Consider the following 23,878-nt stretch of genomic DNA (forward strand, 5'->3'; position numbering starts at 1 on the left):
AATTCTTCTCCTCCCAACAAAGGAGAAAGCAGAAGTAAACAGGTTAAGCTACAACAGTCTCAGGTCACATTTGTTTACTAGGAAAAAATGTAGAGCTATATATCAGCAAAAACTGACAGAGAAGCATCTGAATAGAATACTATTTACAAGTATATTTTGAAGTTATTTATTGATAAAATTTTGCAGCCTAAAATTCCTATTTAGTTGCAAAAATATTTCACAAAATATGCCCCATAATGCATCAGAATGTATTTTATCTTAAACATATCTCTCCACATACACGTGGCTTATGTTAAGGAACTCCCCTTTTCTCCATATACAAAGACTCAATAAGAACAATGCAGTTATAGGAGAACCTGACCAAAGGCCTGTAGCGGTCTGTAGAAACCAAGTTTTCCACAATGCAGTAAGGAGGACTATTTCACAGTCAGTTTATGTGTGCAATATTCTAGGACTCTGAACTCCCTGGCAGCTGGCTAAACGAGAAGTGTGCTCTTTCTCAGTTATCTTACAGCTGCTTTACTAAGTACAGCCAGCGATCAGAATGCCTGCCATAAATAAGTGATCTGTAAACTTGAGCAACAGCATAAAAATTTCTAACATGAAGCTTGTCCCTCTAGACAAATGATACCTAGACTGGAGCTACTATGTTAAAATGTTAAGAAGGGAAGGAGACTTCCTAATACTTAGTATATACTATGGGAAAGAGCTGGAAAGCCACAACTATTTTCAGCATCCCGACTGTAGTACTATTCTCTGGAGAAGTAATTTGAAACTATTTTTATGTTTATCTAAACCTGTACAGTACAGAATAATAAAGCCGAAGTAAACTATAATTTCCCCATTGGTACCCATAGAGAAAAGTCAGTTATGAACTATAGTTAACTATGGCTTTAATTTATTAGGTACCTTATATTAACACACAGAAATGCTAGAGAATAACACTAGCAGTGACTACAATGCCTTTTAACCCAACACTTCACTCATGAAGTACCAATAATTCTATTCTATTCTTCCATCCAAGTCTAGATTTCATCTGTCAACAGGAAATTTAAGTACCACTGCCCTATCTAAAACAATAGTTTAGAGCATGTTTCTGAATACAAGATAGGAAGTGATGTTTTTTTTTTTTTTTAAAGTGTGCTACAAAGTTAGGCCAGCAAGCTGAACCTCAGAATGAGGCCTCAGCAATTGGGTGCAGCAATGCTAAGTCTGTCACGGGGAGCCACTTCATTTTCAACCCTTGCTTCTGAAAATTAATTCAGGAGGCCACATGTATTTTCAGATCTCACCTGGGGTACACCACCATCTTTACTTATAGATTTACCAGCCGTTTCACAGCAGCTTCCTTTTCTTGGAAGTAAATTTCTCTTACATGTGAGCAAAATAAAGTTCTTATTAGCATTAATCCTAGCAATTTATATAACCCAAGCCCCATATTTCTGGATCAAATTCAAGACTCATACACATTAGGAAGTTAGTTACCCCATGTTTCTAGAACAAAAGCCCTCTCTCATTCCTCTTCACTAACTGGAAGCTGAAACTGATGCTCTGTAAATGAAACCTACCTCCTCTCAAACTGAGAGTCAAAATACTAGATTAATCCAGAAATTCTCCCTAACACTGCAGCAGACACTAAGCTGGGCACACAGACCTACCTGGAAAGACAAAGCACCTATGAGTGAAATTATAAAAATGGTTTTTGGAGAGTGTAAGCATTTCAAACCCTAACTACTTCAACCCTAAGTTTCTTACCTAACCTAAGGGCTTTCTCCTCATGTCACTCCTGGTACAAAGTCAGCTAAGGAGCCTTAAACAGCCTCGTTCCCCAGTGCATTCTGGAGAACAGGTATGATGCTTGTTTCTCTCTATCCTCATGCCCTAGTAGAGAACTAAGCAATAAGCAGTCAGAATGTACCATAAGAAAGTACTTCCTTCTAATAATAACTACTTGCAATGAAGTATCACAAAAAAAAAAAAAAAAAAAAAAAAAAGATGGATCTAATGATTGGCTTGTTGAGAGCTGCCCCAGATGGGACTACCACAGAGGCAAATTTTAAGTTTTACAAGAGAGGCTTTCTCCTTCGTAAGAAAATACTCCTGAATTTTCTAACCTCTTGCAGTTAGGTTTGGTTGTAAGGTTAAGTTCTTAAAAAACAGATGTACATGGAGGTCTTGTGTGGGGCTTTTTTTTTTTTTTTTTTTTTTTTAGTAAAAGTTACACTAAGTAAGTAGACCCCCAGTGGAAACAAGATTTCACATCTTATCCCTTCTGGATAAGAACTTGGGACATGATAGAGCTTTGGTAGCTGAGGAGATTGTAACATAATAAAGCAGAAGATGAATTTCTGATGACACAGACTTAAAACACTATTAGCCTTGAAATCCTCTGCCTCCAAAACCTTTTATGTAATGGAGATAGAAGCTTTTACTATACCATAATTTTGAATTTCTCCTGAAAGGCCTCTGAACCTAATTGGTAATGTTTGAAATTCTACAACACACTTGGTCTGAAAAAAAGGATAATGAATCATTCTCTCCTGCTTCCAAGATTAAGGTTCGTAAGTACATCAAGTGCATCAACCAAAATAATGTGAGGACAAAAAGATTTGAGTCTTAGAATAACACTCTAAAACGCTTTGGCATTTTCCTAAGGGCTTCCAGCTATCTTAGCAACAAGAACATTGATGATTCCAAAGATTAACTGTATTGTGCAACAAAAATTATTATTATTAGTTTTTGGTTTTTTTTTGCTAAAACTTCTGACTTTAGAGACAGAGCTCGTAGATTTGATGTCTGTCTTATGTATGTTTAAAAAAATAATTTCACTATTCATGTTTAAAAAAATAATTTCACTATTCAAGGTCTCCATTCAACATTACAGAGAAGGAATTAACTAACATCAAAGAGACTTACCAGTCTAGAATTCTCTTCATATATTAGAATAATATTAATTTAAATAAAAAAACCAGAAATGTACTTGTGTCATGTTCCTTTAATAAAAAAACTACCATGACTTCTTCAGATACAACGTAACAACATCTTCCAAATACCAATTTTTAAAATGGGTTTGGTCACCATGACCTTGTGCCAGCCATTCTGGCTATGTACAATGTACTTGTTTCTACTCTTGTCTCATAGATTCTAACATATATGTATCTTGTTTAGTGGGGCCTGCTCTGAACCCTACAAGAGAGCCCATCTACCAATTTCTCATTTTTTCTCCTTACTTAATTGTACTTACTGTAATTTTCAACTTAGAATTGTATGCAATATCTATCTCCCCCACTAAGAACACCACATCTATTTTTTTGTTTGTTTGTTTCTACAATTATATGTATGGACCAGACCCAACAGCCAACACACGGAGTTCAGTTCATACCAATGTCTATCATGTGGGAGAATAGATGAGTAAATGAAGCAGGTACTAAGGAACTGCAGAAATCTTAAATGTATACTCACCTCATTAAACACAGGATACATAACTGCATAGAGAGGCATAGAAACCATGGAAGTGGTCTCAGCTTCATTCTTCATCTCTTCCATTGTCATCCTCATTCAAAAGCCAACTACAGTAGAAAAAGCAATGCTAAATGCAAAGGAATCTTCATTCACTGCAGAATTTCTTCCTTTTCTATGTATGTATGATAAAGAATGGTACACAAAAAAAGAACAGCAATCTGGTGGAAGGGAAAGGAGAAAAAGGAATTTATACTAAAGGGAAACAACAAAATTCTAGAAACATTCCTTTTAAAATTAGAGTTGCTGGCTATCACACCCAGAAGCTATTTGTTAATACATGTTCCATGTGAAAACCACCCCAGTCAGCAAGATACTTTGCTCTCCTTTACAGACTCAAGATTCACAGAGACCTCTTGAAGTGAAGCACCCTTTCTGTCCCCAGGTACCCAAGAAGCCTAGCTGTTGACAAATGAATGTTTAGTACATATAGACACAAGATGTAGTTCTTACTCATTAAACAGGTCTATACAATCTTCTTCCAAAGAACTCAATTGTTTGACAAAGAGCTAGAGCAGTGCTCCAAAAGCTCCCGTCAAATCTGAGGGCTTAGTACTCTACTGCACCTTTACCAGAGAAAGGGGCTCAAAAGCTGCTAACAGCTAAGTCCTGGTTACTGCAATTTTTAAAAATGGAAGGACAAAAAAACAAAAAGCTTCATTTTTCTGAGTTAAACTTTGCTCCCTGACTTTACAGGACAACACCAAAACCAATTCCTAAACTTTATAATACAGAGCAAGAGAAAACCACTAACATATCATACTACTGTAGATTTATGAAGATTGCTTTGGCTCTAAACTGCATGAAGAGAAGAACAGAGAAGCAGAATTACAGAAAGGGGGAAATTACCAAATTTAGTAAGTCAATGCAAGAGATAAATAGGGACCAGAACTAAGCAAGAAGAAGCACGTAAATACCAATGGTAGTCCTTCTGTTCCTATGTAACTACTTAGTATGCTTCTAGGTGATCTACCTTCACATGGTGGCACATGTATATAATCCCAGCACTCTGAAGAGAAAGGAGAGTTTGCGAGTCAGAGGTCCACCTGTGCTTCAAAGCCAGTCTCAATAACACAAAACAATCAACCACACAAAACAAATTTGGAACCAAGGAGAGCATAGTCTAAATAGTAAGAATCTATGGCCCCAATGAAAAAACATGTGAGAAATAGCAAAACAGGACCAGAGACAGACCTTCAAGAGCAACTGAATTTGATAATAGGGAGGATCACTTGTTAAATGTTTTACTGACTACCCATAGGCATGATAGTAAATACACATCAGCTGATAAAAAAAATACAATCTTTAACCATATAGCGCTGTCATGAAAGGAAAAGAGAACATGAACAAGTGTGAGCAGCAAAAGCAAAGCCTATGTGCTTGTTGAAATGGGAAAGTGACAAGGTCAGCATTACATACTGTTTCATGAAGAAGGTAGCCAGACATTTTAAAAGTCATGGAACATAGACAATGACTTTGAAATTAAGAGCACCCTTCAAAGAACAGCATACTAGTATCTTGGAATCTTAGAGTGAGCTGATCAGAAGAAAGGTTATGTTTTTCCCAGTATTTCAGTAAGGAGGGGATGGCAATGGGCAGAGCAGGATCAATTGGATCATTTTTGCTTTACTCTTAAGTACACATGTAAATATCACCTAAAACATGAATTGACAGGTTCAGGGATCAGGGTAAGTGGTTAGAACCATTATGAGATTCTGCTGACATCTCTACATACAATAAGCCTACTCAAACCTTCTGCATATACTAGTCTTCAGCTTCTCTTGGTCTTGTATTAAGTAGTTTCTCCTCCAAAACTAACATCATACTATTATCAGATCTTTAACAACCTTTTAATATTATTACTATGAAAAAAAAAAATGCTCCTCCAAATACTTTACAACAGAACTGTTTTTAGAACATACGTTACAAATTGGACCCACTTATGGTTCCAATAGCATGAGATAGCCACCAATGGTTCCAATATGGCCTTTAAAATACTGAATTAGTCTGCCAGATTTAATTAAGCTGATGTGTGCTTCTTTCATTCCTTTCACATGCTTCTTCATTTGAAATGGTTTCATGGACAACCTACAGACATGCCAAGCCAACAAAAAGCTTGCTATATAAATAGCCAGGGCCCACTGAGCAGAGACCTGAGGACAAGCTTCCTTCCTTGGACAGTTGCAAGTTTCAGCCATGCCATAGGAGATGAACAACACACTAAAGGGTACTTGTTTCTAGGTAAGAAATGGTCCTGCATGTACAGATAACTGAAGATCCCAGATTCTAAATCCCAAACCTGGAAGTGATCTCATCTACCTTATACTGTACTAAAAAAACAAAAGGGCCCCAAGGCTAACTAATATGTTTGCTAGCTTTACTGTAATTGTAACAATTTACCTGCATAAAGAATCAAAGAGGAACAATTTCTTTGCCTCAGTTTTGGAGGTTTCTGTCTACCCTGAAGATAGCACAGAGTAGCAGATATGGCAGATAGGAGACAGCAAGTGGCTCTCTCCTTTCTCCATTCCAGTAGATCTTGGCCTAGTTTATGGAACCATGCTCCCCACATAACCAGGTCTGGACAGGCTTTCTCCTTAAAGTTCTCTGGAAATGCTCATGGACGCAGTCCGTGGTGCTTCACTAAGCTTTTAGGCTCTCCTTACTCCAATGACGTTTACAATCAATATAGACTAGCACACTGCATGTTGATTTACCCATGGGCACAAGTCTTCCTAATAATAATATAAACCATAAACACTTAGTCAGTAAGGTACTTGCTGTTGCCACCATGTACGTGAGTTCAATCCCCATCACCCATATAAAAAGGCAGGCACTGGAGCAAAAGTATATATACTTGTAATTCCAGAGTAGGGAAAACACAGCCAGATTCCTGGGGTTCACTGGCCAGCCTATCTTATCCTAGCCAAACAGTAAGGAATCCCCACATCCTAGTGAGAGACACTATCTTAAAAACACACACCAAGGGCTGTAAATGTTAATAAGAACTTTTACAAATGATATCCTTAGTTTTTGTTTAGAAATAAATGTTATGATATAGGATTCCGTTACAAATGGAACCTTCTCGTTCATGTTCCTTATTCAAAATAGTAACATTAAATTCTAAGATAAGAAAAATCAGCTTAAAATATCTTCCTGAGTTTAGAACAATCATCACTTGTTTAGAATGAATAGGCATAAAATAGATCACTGGCCACTTCCACTTCCAGACTTAAGTCTTCAGGGTTTCTGCCCTGCCTGACCAACTCCAATCTGCTCAATGAAAAAGCTACAGTAGTGCAGTTTCCTGAAACAGACTCACTTTACTCCATCTGGGGCATGAGAGATAATTCTAAAGCTAGTTACAATAGACAAAGGGAATAAAGAAGAATTTCTTGGAACTGAACTGAATATAGTTCTTCTTTGAAAAGGGATTCCTAAATAAACTAGACGTTCACTATTTAGCAAACGAAATAATACAAACGAAAAATGCACCTTTCTCTAGCACAGTGCAGAGTCCATGTGCTATTTTCCAATTCATGTGTATTTCTTCTCTCCAAAAGGCCTTAAGAGATAGCATAGAATAATATTTGAATGAACACACTAAGGATGTAAGTAGACAATCTTTAAGTTCAGCCTTGCTAGTACCTTTCCCAGTACCAAGCTTAGCAAAATAAAAACAAACACAAAAACCTAACTAATCCTATTAAATTCCACATTTGGTCACTTTTACCAGTTTTTACTTCTAGCTTCCCCAAGCTCTTCCTATTACATTAAACAAAGACAATAGAACATTAGAAATTATAAGCAAATTCAAAATTTCACAGTAATATAGACAAAAGTAAAATCAAAGATTAAACAGTAAGATATTATAAACTCTAAAATCTTGTATGTATTATGACTACTAGAATGTTTTTAGATTCTAAGGCACAAGTGATGTACATTTTATTTTATTCTTTTAGGATGGGGCTCATTGTGTAGCCTTGACGGGAACTCATTACATCAAACAGCCTTGCATCTAGCTAACAGAGATCTGCCTGTCTATGCCTCCTGAGTGCTGGAATTAAAAGGATGCACCTCCATGTCCAGCATAATTTCATGCTTAACAAGATTCCTAATGCTATCTAACTTTGCTTTCCATACAAGCAAGACCAAAAAGGCCAATAAGCTTTTAGGAGAGAGTAAACCTTTCTCTTTAAGACAAAGTTTTAGCTCCCAAGTGCTGGGAGATATAAGCCATCGCCAACTATTTCAGAGTTTATTAGGAATACTCACTCCCAAGACTACTCACTTAGAATCCAGGTATCTATTCTTAACAGATGACCCAGATGAGTCTCAGGAAGAGGGCAGTCTGGGAATCACTGTTATGAAACAACAACAACAACAAGAACAACAACAAAAAAAACAAACAAAAAACAAAAAACAAAAAAAACAAAAAGAGGGTAAATAGAAAATTTAGCAGCTAGCTAGGACAAGCCTCAGGGATACAGGTAGAATTAAGTCTGATGAAATATCCGGAAAGAATTTGCAAAGAGTATGTATCATGCTTTATGAAATTCCAATTTATCACCAGCTTCCCTTTTTCCATCAGAAGTAGACAGGTGGTGAAACTGTATCCTCTCTGAGGTCTTTAGTATTCTAAAATTATTACATTTCTATTGTTATATGCAATACAGGTCCAGAGAGTAAAACAACTCTCATCAGATCAAAAAAATTAAGTGCAAGATCAAAAGGCCATTTTCCTGTTTTCTCTTCTAATTATCAAGAATCTTACTGGTCAGGCTCCTAGAGAAACCAGTTTCCCCAAGCTACATGTCTAGAACTGTATAGATCACACTACAGCCAGTTTACAAAGTAGGAAAGCTCTAATTTGTCCTCACGACCTTTACAACTTTTAAGGTGTGTCAAGAGATAAAGTCACTTCCAAGTAAGAGCTAACATTTCCTAAAAGGTTTGGAAAGAGGAAGATTGAGGAATACTGAAAGCAGAAAATTCTACTTAGATAAAAATGAGCTTCAAATCTTCAGAATACACTTAGGTTACCAAGCTGTTATGGAATGCTGCATTTGGGAACACATACAAATACCTTGCTAATAGCAAAGAAATATATAGCATTCTGTGCTGTGGATATCGCTCTGTATAAATAAAATGCTGTTTGGCCAGTGGCCAGGCAGGAAGTATAGGCGGGACAAGAGAGAAGGGAATTCTGGGAGGGGGAAGGCTGGGGCAGAGAGATACTGCCAGCTGCCGCCATGACAAGAAAGATGTAAGGTAATGGTAAGCCACGAGCCATGTGGCAAAGTATAGATTAATAGAAATGGGTTAATTTAAGACAGAAGAAGTACATAACAAGAAGCCTGCCATGGCCATACAGTTTGTAAACAATGTAAGTCTCTGTGTGTTTACTTGGTTGGATCTGAGCAGCTGAAGGCCTGGCAGGTGAGAGAGATTTGTCCTGACTGTGGGCCAGGCAGGAAAACTCTAACTACGATTCTGACACTGTACTGCTGCTATGCATACTTACGAATGACCATACATATGCATCTCATAATATCAAATAGACAGCTTATACAGAAAGGTACAGAGGGGAAGTGAAATGAAGTCCGCAAATGGGCTCAAGTTGTTTTAGTTAAATTGTGTTGTGTGTGAACAAATCACCTCACCTCTATCTATTATATTCTTCTTTAAGATAATTAAGTCCTATACTTAAAAAAGAGATGGAGTTAAAAATGAAGTCGTTTATAAACCAAACTATAACATCTTTACATTAAATTTTGAATTACTAAGCATTATATTTTAGGTCTTTTAAATAATTTTCCCAGAAAAGTATATACATACCATAATAATGTCTGACTGCACTGGAAAGTCCAGTCTGTTTAATCAAATTTTGAAGAGCACTCCTTTGTTGAATTATATTTTCCAGAAATTTCTGAGCTGAAAATGCACCTTACTCTAGCATGGTGCAGAGTCCATGTGAGAGACACTTTTTCCTCTTTCAAATTTGAGTATCTCAAATATGATGTTACAGTAAAAGAAAGCTAACAGAGAAGTGGTACTCAAAAATGGAGCTGTTGATGATAGCTACATGAGACAATGTGAAGGAGTCTTTGGGATCGGTTTTACAAGCAGGGCTTGGAAAAGTTCAGAGGAACAGTAGGACAAACTATCATATCAAGTGAAAGGATGTAAATGTAATCATGTAGAGTAAAGGGTGATTATGTCAGATCAGAAAACACAGATGTGTAAAGGAAGTCAGGCTGATGAGGGGCCCAATGGAAATGAAGACTCGACTAGCAATTGGGCTAAAAGCTACACTTGTCACTCCATGGGGGGGGGGGTGCATTTTGTCCACTCTCTGGCACTCTGACAAAGACCAAGCTTAAACATAAATAGGCAAGCTTATCTGGAAAAGGAAATCTCAGGGCAACAAAGCAAGTCAGGAAATGACACAGATATTACCAGAAGGCAAACTTTATAATGACAATCATAAGCAAAAGGAACAGAATGGAAATTTGAAAACTTCTTAACTTGGCCAAAAAAAGAGCATGTGTAAGGATGCAGCTAGAGGTTGCGGTAGCTAAGCTAGTAGGATAAAAAATACAACCGACAGTTTGCATCAGCAGAGTAGGATGGTGCCTCAGGGCACCTACCAAATGTGCAAAACCAAGGCACCCATCAAAGGTTCAGAGACTTAGAAGAGCAAATGTTGCAGACACCCAATCAGAATTCTGGGAGAAGAACACCCTGCTAGCCTTTGTCTGCCCAGGGAATGGTTTTCCTGGGATTCACTTTCCTTTTCTGCCAAGAGGAAACACAAAGGCAGCTTCTGTGGTTCCAGTAGGCCCTGGAACAGCTTGGGCTGGTGGCAAACACTGCCATTTTCCACCTGATGCTGAGTGTTCAGGAATGCAGAGTGAAATAGCTAAGTCACATAGATTTTCATCCACATTTCAAAGGAAGCCTGGAAGGCCAGCAAGTATAGTGCAGTGGCAGTCCTGGAAGTTACCCGAAATGGGCAACTGTGGGGCTGTAGGGCCAAAGCTGACACTTACAGACCATGGTAAGGAAGAATTGACATGCACTGCTCATCGGGTGCAACTACAGCATGAGAGTCACTCCGAGTTAGTAACCAAGTGGACAGTAACAAACAAAGCTGGAAAGTAGGGCTGCCCAAGCTCTTGGAAGCCCACATTCTGCCAGTGTGTCCTAGGTACAGATGTAGAGCTTTAGAATTTGATGTTTGCCTTGCTGGCTTTCCCAGGTGATTAGGGCTGAACACTGCTTCTCCCTTCTGGAATGGGCATGGGTACCTTTTGCCTGTTCCACCATTGTATTTTAGAAGGATAAGGCTTTCTTTTTTATTTTTACAGGGGCTTGCAGCTGAGTTACACTGATCACTCAAGTAACTCTGGACCTGCAGAGAAATGTCAGAAGAGTTAAGACTACAGGACTATTAGAGACTGACTGAATGCATTTTAAATCACAACATGGACATAAGCCTTGACAGGACAGAAGCTGAATGCTGTCACTCGGAACTTCGATGTCTCCCAGACCCTCATGTGTCGAAGGCTTGGTTTCTAAGGAGGTGATATTAGGAGTTGGTAGAAACTTTAAGAAGTGGAACTAGTCCAAAGTACTTAGGTCAAAGGTGTTATGGCCCTGAATTTTTAAAATAGGCCTCTTTCTTATTCTTTGTTCCCTCTTGTGTGGTGAATGATCTTATTCTACCTTGATGGGCTGGCTCTATCTCCAAAGCACTGGGGCCAAGTGACCACAAACTACAGACAAGTTGTTTATCTCAGGTATTTTGTTATAGAGAAAGGAAGTTAACAGATTTCAAAATTAATATTGCCTACAAGACAACAGGGCCAGAAAGTGCTGCCGACAGACCTGAGAAAATCAGGAGCACTGATACTCAAGAACATGCATCAATGCTAACAGCAGCTAACTTCTAGGTTTGAGGTGAAGATAGGACAATGTATGGGGCATAGTAATTAATATTAGCTATCATGATCCAAGTGGAGAAATGCACACATAATTCAGGATGAAGTTAGGTATCCTCCATCGTCACCTCTTCAGGGTATCAAGGACCCTGAAAACAAAAGAGCTGGTAAACATAATGGTTTTAAACCTCTTTAAGACAGCAGAACTTGTATTTAAAAATAAAATCATCTCCCCTCTCCCTGTGTGTGTGTGTGTGTGTATGTGAAACAAAACATTATTCTTTCATTTAATAAATTAAGCACTTAAAATTTGCTAGCCCCTCCCTCTCACAGAAGCCATGACACATCTCTCCTCAAAATGCAAGTCACTATTCTATAGATAACATAACTAGAACTAACATAAGCACTATAAATGAAACCTAAATGAGTGACCATAATATAAGGTTTAAGAGAGCACAGGATACCTAGAATCAAACTTTTCTGTAACTCAGTACCAGATCTCAATCTCTAGCCAGTAACTTCCTTTGCTATAGATGTTGATGCACTTAAGAAAGTTAACTGCTAAAGTTCTAAAACTTTAAATTAAAAATACCATTATAGACATCAAGCCCAGTCTTCAGCTTTCACAATTCAGAAACAGAATGGTGGTTGATAGTGTTAGCCAAATACATTAATGTGCTTCCAAGGCCTCTTGTATTTGGTGTTTACAAACAGCACTATGCTACCCTGCCTCACTCTGCGTCACCGCTGGCTCAATCTGTACAGAGCAAGAGCTGCAAACTCCCATAAAACTGTCAGGAGACCGAAGTAGGCAGGAATGTAGTTAAGATCTGACTTTGTGAATTTCTAATTTGGTAACTCTGACTCACCTTAAAGTCAATTATTATACTGTGGCAAATGTATATCCTTTTATATTTGGAGGAATTACTGACCAATATAAAAATCTATGAAGTGATAAGAAGCATCTTTTTTCTACAGTATATAGCAGGAGATAAATAGGTTTAGAAGAAAGATATAGTTTAAATTTTTGCTCAGCTGGGTTATACTATTTAAAGTCTTTAATAACTTTCAAAGCTCACTGAGAAATGAATGCATATACTGATTGAAGTTTTCACTTTGCAGTTGTTTGGAGTATTAAGAACCAATAAACATCTAATTCACATGGTTAGAGATGCTACTTCATCAAAGTTCCCTGAGCCCGAGATGGCTTCAGGTTGAAAAGGGCTGAGACAAAGTAGATGAGAATGCAAATTCTGACTTGCAGGACAAGTGAATCAGTGTCTCCTTCAACTCTGGCACCTCCAGTTGCCTTTGCTGGCCTCACCTTCATCTTGCCTACCCGGCACACTGGCGATCTAATGCTGGCTATCACAACGTCATAGCACTTATACACAACCATTTTCCAAACTTTTCCCTCTCATTTGTCAAAGGAGAGTCAAAAGTTACTTTGGCCATCAAAGTTACGTAACCCACAGGAAATTACTTTCAGTTTAGGAGTACAAAAAGAATTTGGTCACCAAAGGAACTTTAAGACTATTTAAAGCAATGACCTTAAAACTACTTTTATTTTCAGGGCTGGTGAGATGGTTCAGTGATTAAGAGCATGCTGAAAGACCCTGGGTTCAATTCCCAGCACCCACATGGTGGCTAACAACCATCTGTAACTACAACCCCAGGGGATCCAACAACTTCTTCTGACCTTCTGTGGGCACTGCACACACATGGTACAGACATACACACAGGCAGAACACCCATGCACATAAACATAAATTTAAAAAAAAAAAAATCACACAAAAAAACAACCTACTTTTATTTTCTTAATGGACACAGGTCAGCTTAATAAAGGAAGCTGTGTCCTAGAAGCAGATTGGGTAGCACAGGAAAATCAAGATGTGATCAAAGACCGAGGGTCAATATATTAAAGGTAAAACTCTAGAATGATCCAAAGTTGACAAACAGAATCTGAGATCAATCAGTTGGTTGATGGGAAATGGGAATAAGGAAAATAGAAAATGGCCTCTAAGGTATTTGAAAATCATTGGTTTAGGGGTATTATAAATTTCTTCTTATGAGTCTTTTTATTTCCTATTCCACTGACTAACCAGAATTCAAGTATGGATAAAATTAAATAATTTGCCCTCTTGATCATTCTCCTCTTTTGGCCATGAAGTTCTCTGTGTAGGGAGCTCATAAATTAAGTGCCCAACTGAATAGTCACTTAGTGTTTAACTGATGCACATGGTGGTTTTCCTTTTGATTAGCATCTGTGATCTCTCCTTTTAATTTCACCAACATTAAGATTTCACTTTAAAGTATCTTAGAAATTTAAGTGAACATCTCCCAGAGTATGCTTCTGCTCTCTAAACAAAACCACCCTGGACCATGTCTACTTGCTTTGTACTAACTCCTTTGTCTTAGAAGCCTACTCTTTCATTTAATAAACCCCAAGTAGGTAAGGTTCTCTACAATATGCAACAGAAACACTTGTGCTTATTTGATGGTTTTTACACCAAAACAAGGCACCTAAATGCTGATAGAATCTGTAGCACTAAAATACAGGTTGCCCCAGGTTCTCTTGTTTAACACTAAGTGCTGTTAATGAAGGCAAGGTTCCCTTGATGATGCCATTAAACTCTACTTTTTATTCCTAACTGATCTCAATACAAATTATCTTAGTTGCAAGAAGAGGGTAATAGAATGGCTATCTATATGGTGTTTAGAGTCCCTTCTGTACCCTTCATTGTGTAAAACTGTTTATAAGAACACCTACATCAACCTCAAAATCTCAATACTATTAAAATGTCAATTTTAACATGGATAAAGGCATCTCTCAAAGCATGTGTATTTCTGAATAAAAAGGTCATAGCATTATTCCAAATCTTTTGGAATTAAATAAGAAAGCCTTGCAATAAAGTGCCATAGAGAGCCACTGCTGCCTAGAGGCCAGGTCTGACTCATTTAACATTTCCAAGTACCTTTTGTTGTACAACCTTACATAAGTATGAGAAGGCAGCAAGGGTGTAACATTTTAGGATTTTGTCATTCCTTCAATCCACTCACAGCTGGATTCCAGGTCATCCTGAATTAAGGCAGGATGGCTGAATAAGACAGAAAGAGTCATTTTAGCATAAAGAGCCAGATGACAAATTAGAGAAACCATGTTTTGTCCCTCCATATCAGCTATGGCTCCTAATTATTAAACAAATAGATGCATATGAAGTGCTGTATGTTAAAATGTCTAAGTGCCAAAGATATCATCTTCACATCTCCTTTTCTATCTAAAGTTTAAACTCCCTAAAAAAAGTATCCATTTTTCGATTTCCTAGTACTTGTCATAGAACTCTGCACGGTCTAAGTCAGCAACAGTGCTCTAATTCTTCAGTGATATAGTGATGAAGTCAGTACAAGCCCCTGAAAATGAACAGGACTGCAGTGAAGAGTCAATGAAGAAGCAGTGACAGAGAGGAGCACTCCTGCATCTAGTGAGCTATGCCTATTCTAAGAAGTCCAGTGGTAGGACTAATTATCCATGTATACAGTCCCAGACTGAGATAAGAAAATGGACTACTCCCCTGACAAACTCGGTCACAGAGCCTCAGTCTAAACAGCTCCTAGCACTGATTTTGAGTGGTGAATTATGATATATAATACCAGATTATATATATTTTCCAATAGCATCTGAATAGGAAATCAAATACTTAAGCCCACCAATCTAAAGGAAAACAATCTATTTCACTGAGAGAGGAAAAAAAAACTGATGTAATGTACATGTGGTCTGTTAGTCTCTGCTGTATGAACTTCCCAGCACACTTAAGTGTAAACCTGCTTATTAAATAACAATAACTGTGCCCCAGTGACCATGACATCTAAGGGACAATTTCTCTGTTACTGCAACTCTAATGCTACAAGTAGGCCTTTAACCATGAACACCATTTTACTGAAATGATTAAAAGCCTGGAATCTCTAGTGAGCCACCTGGACTGAACTCTTAACATAATTCCAAGCAAATATGAATTCTGTGATCTTGGGCAAGTGCCTGTTTTCTCTTCCTTGTTTACAAATTGTGGATAATAGTGCTCTTACCTCCTCTGATGGTTGTAAGGATTTTAGATGGGCATGTAAAATGCTTGGCATGAACACTGGCCATATATATTAGATTCTAGCTCATGCCAAAGTAGACGATTTCACACATTAAACATACTCAACAAATACTTAGGTGAATGAACCAAGGTATTATTACTATACAATTTAGACTTGCCTATGGTAAACTTATTCCCAAGAGACAGTTCCTGACTAAGGAAAGGGAAGTTAATTTCTAATGCTTACCCAATAATTAATGTAACCCAATGATAAAAACAAATCCTTTGTGCTCCCCTTCATCCCTAAAGTAACATCAGATTCTGAGTAACTGTAGATTATATAGGTTCAAATCACTTTTGCATCGTTTAAAAAACCTGCTTCCCATACTCCAAATGGAAAAGTGGTCTTGAAAAATGAGACTAATAGTGTGATGCCAGCCAAGTTGTATTTTGTAGCTTAGATGAAATTGTTGTTTATATAAAATTGAACTGTGAAATTAAATTACAGCAAATAAATTACCTCTAATTGCCTCAACACAAGTGCTTTCATTTTTGTTGTTTTTGAATGTGTATAAATACTCTATTATTTAAATCTGAAACTCACAATATTTCAAATGCAATAAAGTATAAAATCACACCATCTTCTACATGCTATAGAGGAAAAATTCATGTATTTGGCTTAAAATTCTTAGTAACAATACCTATCATAATAACTAATATTTTAACAACATATAAACAATACCTCAGCTTAATCTCCTGCAAACTGCATATGAGATAAATATGAAGTTTTTATTGAAGATTCAAATAACATTCAGACTAACTTTTTTAAAGTATCAAGTTTAGAATTTAGCAGACACATTCAATAATAAACCTCAGCACATCATCAAAATTTAAAGCAATCACTTTTGATAATATTCTTTTGGACGGTGTATTGGTAAATGTTACAAATGAGTAAAAGGCTACATCATTCAGAGATGTTGAATGTATTCTATTATAATACTGTGGTACTGTGAAAAATTACATAATTTATTTTCCAGACAAAAATCTAGCCTGCTATATCCTTAAATTTTTTTTGCAAAATTTTAAAAACACTTTTAATCTTGTGTCATATTCAAAGCAAGTAAAATATTATCTTAAAATCCTCAAATATAACTTTTAAGAAGGGCAAAATATAAGTTCCTCTGAAATTAGAAAGTCAGTTTCCCAAAATCATCTTCTCTCAAGAAGGTTGTAGTAAATCCTGGTTACAACCACAACCAAAAAAAAACCAAAGAAGCATGGAGACAGGTCTAGATGCAAACCTTGCCTCCAGTCCTTCTAAGACTTTAGCAATTTAATTGAATTCTGAGTTGAATGCGTAAACTTATTTCTTTCTCTTTGGTGTCCTTGGCCATAGGCAAGTAAAAGAACTGTTTTGAAGTAAAAAACGAATATATCTAAGAAAGAATAATGTCCATTAAAAAGTTTCTTCCAAGTCTATATTTTGTTATAATGCATCTTGCTTGTTTTTAAAAAGCAAGGCAGTAGCACGTTTTCTAAAATGCTGAGCTACACAGAAATTTTGCTGTAAAAGAAAATAACTCCTTTATATTTCCACAATGAAACTACTTAATGTAGACTTTAGAGATCACCAAGAAAAAATACCTTTCTATAATTTACATTAAACTTCTGGCATTAACTCCTTTACATCTGTCCTAAATTCATTTGAAAATTCCTGTATCCTTCAACTGGCTATGAGGAAAGAAGCAGATGCTTCATTCATTTCTGTATGTCTGTCCCTAGTATGGTACTAAAGGCACTATGCTGGAATACATACCTTCATTCATTCATTCTGCAAATAATTACTGAATACTCACTGCTAAATAGTACAAGAGGTAGGCTAAACCGTAACAAATAAGATGCCTTGCCCAGGTAACCTTTAGTATGGGAAAACATTATTCAATCAGTATAGAAATAGTAAATTCCTCTTGTGACAGTGTCAGTAGAATTCAGAATATGGGAAAGAATTTAGTATATGGAAGAATTCAGAGTAGAATACAGGGCAGGAATCTATTCTGGTTTGGGAAAGAAGGGCTCAGAGTAAGACAGGCCTTGAAGAGATTGATCACATTGGGAGAGGGAAAGTGAAATAGGGCAGGGGAAGAGGTGGAATTTGTAAAATGGTCCCCAAATCAGGAGGTATCTTATATTAGAAAAACAATAGCTAACAATAAGGTTGGAGCCATTCAGGAAAAATTGGTGGCATTAAACAGAGTAAGAGGGTCATGCCATCAAAACATTTGTAATGGTCACTCTTTTTCTTACATACAGTAATCACAGTTTTGAACATGTATGGTCAAAAGACCTGGATTATAACCACCTGATCTGTTACAGGCCACGTGACCTTGGGCAAGTCACTAAACCAACCCAAGCTTTTCTCCTCTCTGTAGCCACTCAATTACTCTACCAACTGGGACTACAGAGATTAATAATACACAGTACTGCTCTTATAGACTACCTTTTAAGAAAGGACAGCTATACAAGGAAGACCTCCAAAGTCCTGCAAAGGATAATGTCTTAAAGTTGATGCAAAGCTACAGTAGAGAACAATTGTGGCCACTGAGAACTGCACACTACAGGTTAAACAAGCCATGGTGAATTCTAGCTAGCAACTGAAGGATTTTAAATACAGCAATAACATCATTCATCTCAGCACTACACGTGTAGTGATGAAACACTAAAATTATAATGGACCTCAGAGACACAGAGATATTTAGAGTAGACAAAAGTTAATTTTTCATTTTTGTTAAAAAAAAAAAAAAACATTCTCCATAACCACATAGCTATGTGCCAGTTAAAACTTGCCCAGCAAACAGCAAATGTCCACAGTCATCTAGAAAATACACTGGCATTCTTGCTTTACTAGCATTGATGTATATACGGCCCATTTAAACCTTTTAATCTACTTCAAAAGCAAATTAACCCCACAATTTCCCGTTTGTTTAGTTGCTTCTTCCTTATTTTGTACTACTCTATGCATGATGTTCTATTATCCCTGATTTTGTCCATTTATGCTCCCAGACCTCTCCATTTAAAAGTCACAGTAAAACAAGACCATATTAACTTGAACAACAGAGAAACAAAGATTCTTCTGATCCCAGAAAAGTTTTGCATTAAAAAAAAAACAAATTGTTAATATTAATCATAGCAAGCAAAGCACATTGAAAATATAGTATATTTATTTATAGTATATATTATGTATTTAATATTTTAATTTACACACCATGCCTACTAACTATAAATGTGCGTGTTTATGGATATAATCTTATGAAGAAATCTTGTCTTCAATAAAAAAAAAGCTCTTGCAAGTCTATTAAAAACTATCTAATAATACCTATCCGCTAAAATTAGTCACTTGTTTGAAAGAAGTGCATTGCTTTTTACTGAATACAGAAGCATCATTTTTTTCATTCTTTAACGTTAAGAATGAATTAAAAGTCACAGATGATGGCAAGAAAAAGAAAACATACCAGCGCTTGTTTTACTACTTATACATGGAGTGAAGAAAATGAGGGAAAAGTAAAAACCTCACACCAAAAAAATAGTCATTTCTGGTAATGGCCATGTTATAACTTCTCCATGATTCTGCATTTAATTTTCACTTAATGAAAACATTAAAATGTGTAAAATAAGTTTTGTGAAAGTTTCACCCATACTTTACTCTTAGTTTTAGAAAATAGAAAAGTACTATTCTCGTTATGGCAACGCTGAGCTTATTGCTAAATATTATCTATCCTTTTAAAAATGGCACGTGGAAGATGACTGTTATCATTTAGTATGCACAGAAAAGGGGGTAAATATCTAAGCTAAAAAAACGATCCTTCCTGTTTTAACAAAACGTAAGAAAGGATGCTTTGGGAAGGATTTCACTCCACTTCAACAAACCAAATCTTCACATCCTAACGTTTCTGAAGAATGAACACACTACTTTCCAACTTCTTTCATCCGCTTCGAGCACTACCAACCACCTCCCCACTCTCTTTCTAGGCAGACAACTCTGGTCAGAACTTGGACTTTCGGCGGACTAGATTCTGGAGATCTGTGTGACCTTGGGCACGTCATTTATTTCTTTAGTTTCCTCACGAGCATCCCAAAGTGAAAGCGCTTCTGAGTACGGTTCAGAAGTAAAAACATCTGACGTCTTAGAGTTAAAAGGGACAAACCTTTCTAGTTAAGAACTACCTCCTTAAAGAGGCCACATCAGGAAACTGGAACTGAGTCGGAACTGTCAACACTGGCTCTCCTCTTCCCTCAAAGGGCATAACCCCAGTCACACCGGGAGCCGACTCCCGGGCTCCCACGCTCGCTCCAGGCCTTGCACAGCTCCAGCCTCACCTGCCGGGGACCCCACCCCAGCACATCCGCCCCCTCGGTCGGCGGGGACCGGGAGGCCGACCTCACCCTTCCCCTCCGCCCGCACCCACAGCGGACTTCCTGGAGGTGCCGGGCCGGGCTGGGCAAGCGGCATTTACAAACCAGCTTTACGCAGCTCGCGTAGAGACCTCGCTGACGCCCAGAGGGCCCCGCTCTCCGCCCGTCCGCCCGCCGGCCAGAGCCCAGCCCCAGCGCCTCCGCCTCGGCCCCCGCCAGACCCCAGGCCGCTCTGGCTGCCCGCGGAGCCGTGCGGACCCGAACCGAGAAACCTCGCCTTACCGGCAACTGAGGCACAGACTTCACTTCCCACCTTTGGAGCCCTCTTCAACTCCCGGATCAATTCACTCCGGCGACGCCGGAAGGACCCGAGAGGAACCAGGCGTTGTCCGGAATCCTGCCCAGCAGGAGTCGCGCAAGGCCCGATGGGGATTCGTAGTTCCGCCCTCCAGTTCCGCCAGCACTTCCTGCGACCCTAGGACCACATTTCCCAGAAGGAGCTGCGAGAACGCCTAGGGCGATAGGTGGGGACACTTCTAGCAAATAGGAAAAGAGTTCCCCGCCTTTACGGGAGGAAGGGAGGTGAAGAGAGAGTGAGCGCCCAGAAACGGAGGAAGGGCGGGGCCGACTCTCACCTGCACCAATCAGAACGCAAGGGCGGCCCTCAGACGCCGCGCCCACTGATGGGCGGTGCCCGCGGATGGGTGGAAGGAAAAGGGTGGGGGACCAGAGGTGGCAAGCGACCGGCAGCTGGGCTGGGTCCTTCCTTGGGTAGGCGGCAGAGGAAGCCTCCAGGGACTGGAGGGGAGGAGGAGGGAGGGTGAGGTGTGGGCTCCGCTTGAGCCAAAGTAGCAATAGTCCCCAGGACACCCTGGGCCAGCGCACTGAGAGGGCTAAACGGGACGGGAGGAAGCGCCAGGTGCGACGCAGGGTGGGGGGTCGGGGGTGGGGGGTCGAGGCGGAGCGGACCGAAAAGCGAGACCAGAGAGACACTTGCTCCCGTACCGCTTCGCGCCGCCTGCAGCTCGGGCTGCGCAAACGGCAGAGGGAGGAGCCGGAGCCCGAGGCTCGGCCAACGAGAGGAGGGGAAGGCGGAGCTTGAGGCTCCGTAGAAGCCCAAGCTCAGCCCGGTCTGTAGTTTCCCCGGAGAGAGGTAGGAGCAGGAACCCGAGCGGTCGCAGCCTGCCCAGCGTCCTCTCCAGCATCCCGAGCCCGGGATTGCAGGTGTGCGGGAGGTAAGCGTGGGTGCCCTTTGCCGACGCCAGCATACCGCCCGGGGGAGAAAGGTTTCCGACAATAGGAACGCCAGGGCAGAGCAGAAAGAGTGCTAATATTGCCGTAAGATAGCGGCGCAAACCCTTCCAGATGTACAATTTGGGGCTTTAGTAGGGAGAAAAAAGCAAAAGGTAACTCCGTCTGAGCTTTTAAGGGCGCGGTTAGTGGTTTTGTTTTGAGTTGCACCATTAAAACTGATGTGGGAGACCGCAAGATTGAAGAAAGCCCTGTTAATTGAGAACCAGGTGGACGGTGTCTAGATAGGTGCGTAGCTGGTAAAAAGCAAAAATGTCATTGATCTAGAATCACTTCGGAACTGTTTCGCTAGGAAAATAACTTTGTTCTCTTCAGTGCCTGCCGCTTGTGTTGGCTTATCAGATTGTTCTGCCACGGACCTGTTATTCTGGGCGATTGTATTGCAGGTTCCTGGGATTGCAAAAATATCTGGCTTAAAGGAGCAAATAATAAGATAGAATGGGTTCAGGCTGAACCTATCATAAGTGTAACTTTTACCGCGATAATGAGAAAATAAATTTAAATAGGTTGTTATTCAGCGTTCCTTCTTGCTGGCGCTGGAATATTGAAACAAAGACCTGGATTCAGCCTACAACAGGAACATATGGTGTACTTCATCTCTGCTCCTTAGTCTCTCATTTGTGTCCGGTAACGTTTGTTCGTCTTTTTAAAACAGGAGTACAGGGGAAGCTGTGTGGAGGAGCTTTTCTCTGTTGAAGAGACTAGGTGTAAAATGATAAGCTTTAGTATGTTATAATAGGTTCCGATTTTAGAGATACATAGTATCATAAAATAGTTCATTCTCATGTGTATACTTTTTAATGTAAGTTTAATAAATATGGGAGGCATTACGTTGCAATACTTGGTGAAGATGATAGTCTCCCCTATCTCTGTGTAACTAGGACAGATTACAGACTTTTCATTTTGGAAAAGTAGTAAGAATCGATCAGCTTAGTTCATTTTCTTGTTACACAGTGCCCGAGATTATATGCCTCTTAATGATAGTATCATATTGCAGCAAAACTGCTCTGAAATGCCTTTATTATGACAGTTGACTGGTCCATAGAGTGTCAGAATACTTGAGATTTTTTTTAAAAGCGTGATCAATAAGACCCAGTAACTACCTTCTATCTTCTTCTGTTGTCATGCTATTCTGACTTACGTTAGGGTTTTGAATTGTGTTTTTGTAACGCACACAATTGTCTTTTTAAAATGACTGACTCAAAGGTATTCTCTCCATGGCTTAAGGTTCAGTTCTGCTGAGTGCTGGTACAGATGAGAACTCTACATCACTGAGTTAATTAGATCCTTCCCTCCCACATTCTCATATGCCAAAGAACTGTGTACGCAGACAAATCTTAAAAAATAAAAATAAACACAAACAAAACTATCTAGGCTTAGATTGGCGATCATGTAAGCATGAGAAGATGCAAAGAGCTTGTCAGACCAAAAAAGCAACAGAAGCCACTAAACTTAGCAGCCACAGTAAGGATGGATGCTGTTTGGGGTACACTACTGGAGACCTGTTCATTGCTGCAGCCATGTAGCTGGTGTGATCTTCAAACCATTATTTGGGAAGAGCAAATATGATCTGGTGGTTTAGTTACACTTGGAAAGGATTGTGCTTGCCCTTGTTATTTGTGATGTAGGTGCAAGTCCTGAGTCAGAGTCTTGGATGCTAAGGATCCACTGCTTATTCATTTGGAAATTGAATACCTGTTGTCTCTAGCTTATTCCTTCCACAGAGTGATAGTAGTTACTTACATGACTGCTAATGAAGTTCTTTATGAGAAGGAAATCAGTCAATAACCAAGAAAATGGATCGAAGATAATTGACATGAAAACAGCTGAAATGTAGATGCATTTTGAATCTCACCTAGCTATGTACATCTTAGGTCTGAGATGTCATAAGACTACAAAAAGAAAGATTGCGATTTTAAAGTAACTAATCTTTCCGTTTTTAAGATTGGATCTTTTTAAGAATTCAATGGATGAGATCGGGTTCTTGTGTCAGTTTGACAGTGAAAAGACCATGCTTCCATATGAGAGCAAATCATTAGCATATCATACTTGGACAATTATTTTTCACCTTGAATTCTTCATCCAATGTAATTGATGTTCACATTCTATTTCAAATAACCAGAAATATTTTATTGGTTAGTGTTGGGAAAGACCATTCAGTTTATATAAAATATCAACTATGATCAAAAAGCAGATTATCCTGCTCATCTCATTTTTTGCTGCTTATGCATAGCTATGAGTGAGTATATGGTATGAAAAATGCAAATGTTTCTGTTCTATAGAAACTACTCAGAGATGACTCTCCTTCGGCCAGAAGACTTGGTTAACTTCAATGGTCATTATTTTTCGGACCTCTCATTAAATTTAATATTCTGACTCTAAGCCTACTGAGTCAAAAATTAGCTGGGATATGTTTCTAGTGGAAGTTTTGGTGACTGTCTCTGACACAACAGGATAAGTACATACAGGTTCAAGAGCAAATGGTTTTGGTGTGAATGGGAGACAGGGAAATAGATTTTTTTTTTAAATGCTTGAGAAGCATACATTTGGCATGAGAGGAAAGATGCTGGTGTTTTGTGTTAAGTTCATATAAGAGAGTATGAACTTCCTTTCTCA

The 23,878-nt window shown here is 38.8% G+C and overlaps 2 protein-coding genes across 4 annotated transcripts in view; one reads left to right on the forward strand and one right to left on the reverse strand.

Annotated features, from left to right (window-relative positions):
• Pdcd10 (programmed cell death 10) overlaps nt 1–20,359 on the reverse strand; it is a 41,554-nt gene extending 21,195 nt beyond the window's left edge. The window contains exons 1-2 of one of the 2 annotated variants that reach the window (XM_036191116.1): nt 20,234–20,359; nt 3,463–3,569 (exon numbers count right to left, since the gene is read on the reverse strand). In XM_036191116.1, the coding sequence (XP_036047009.1) occupies nt 3,463–3,558 (96 nt within the window). In that variant the 5' untranslated portion in view covers nt 3,559–3,569; nt 20,234–20,359. Of the gene's footprint in view, nt 1–3,462; nt 3,681–20,233 lie in introns of both variants that reach the window. The other variant, XM_036191115.1, reaches the window with a different exon arrangement.
• Nucleotides 20,360–20,692: 333 nt separating this feature from the next.
• The window catches only part of Serpini1 (serpin family I member 1), a 79,489-nt gene continuing 76,303 nt past the window's right edge, over nt 20,693–23,878 (forward strand). The window contains exon 1 of one of the 2 annotated variants that reach the window (XM_036191114.1): nt 20,693–20,722. The gene's annotated coding sequence lies outside the window, so the exon portion shown is untranslated. Of the gene's footprint in view, nt 20,723–20,914; nt 21,187–23,878 lie in introns of those variants that run through there. The other variant, XM_036191112.1, reaches the window with a different exon arrangement.

Source organism: Onychomys torridus, chromosome 6 (assembly GCF_903995425.1).
Source record: "Onychomys torridus chromosome 6, mOncTor1.1, whole genome shotgun sequence".
Classification (NCBI taxonomy): Eukaryota; Metazoa; Chordata; class Mammalia; order Rodentia; family Cricetidae; genus Onychomys; species Onychomys torridus.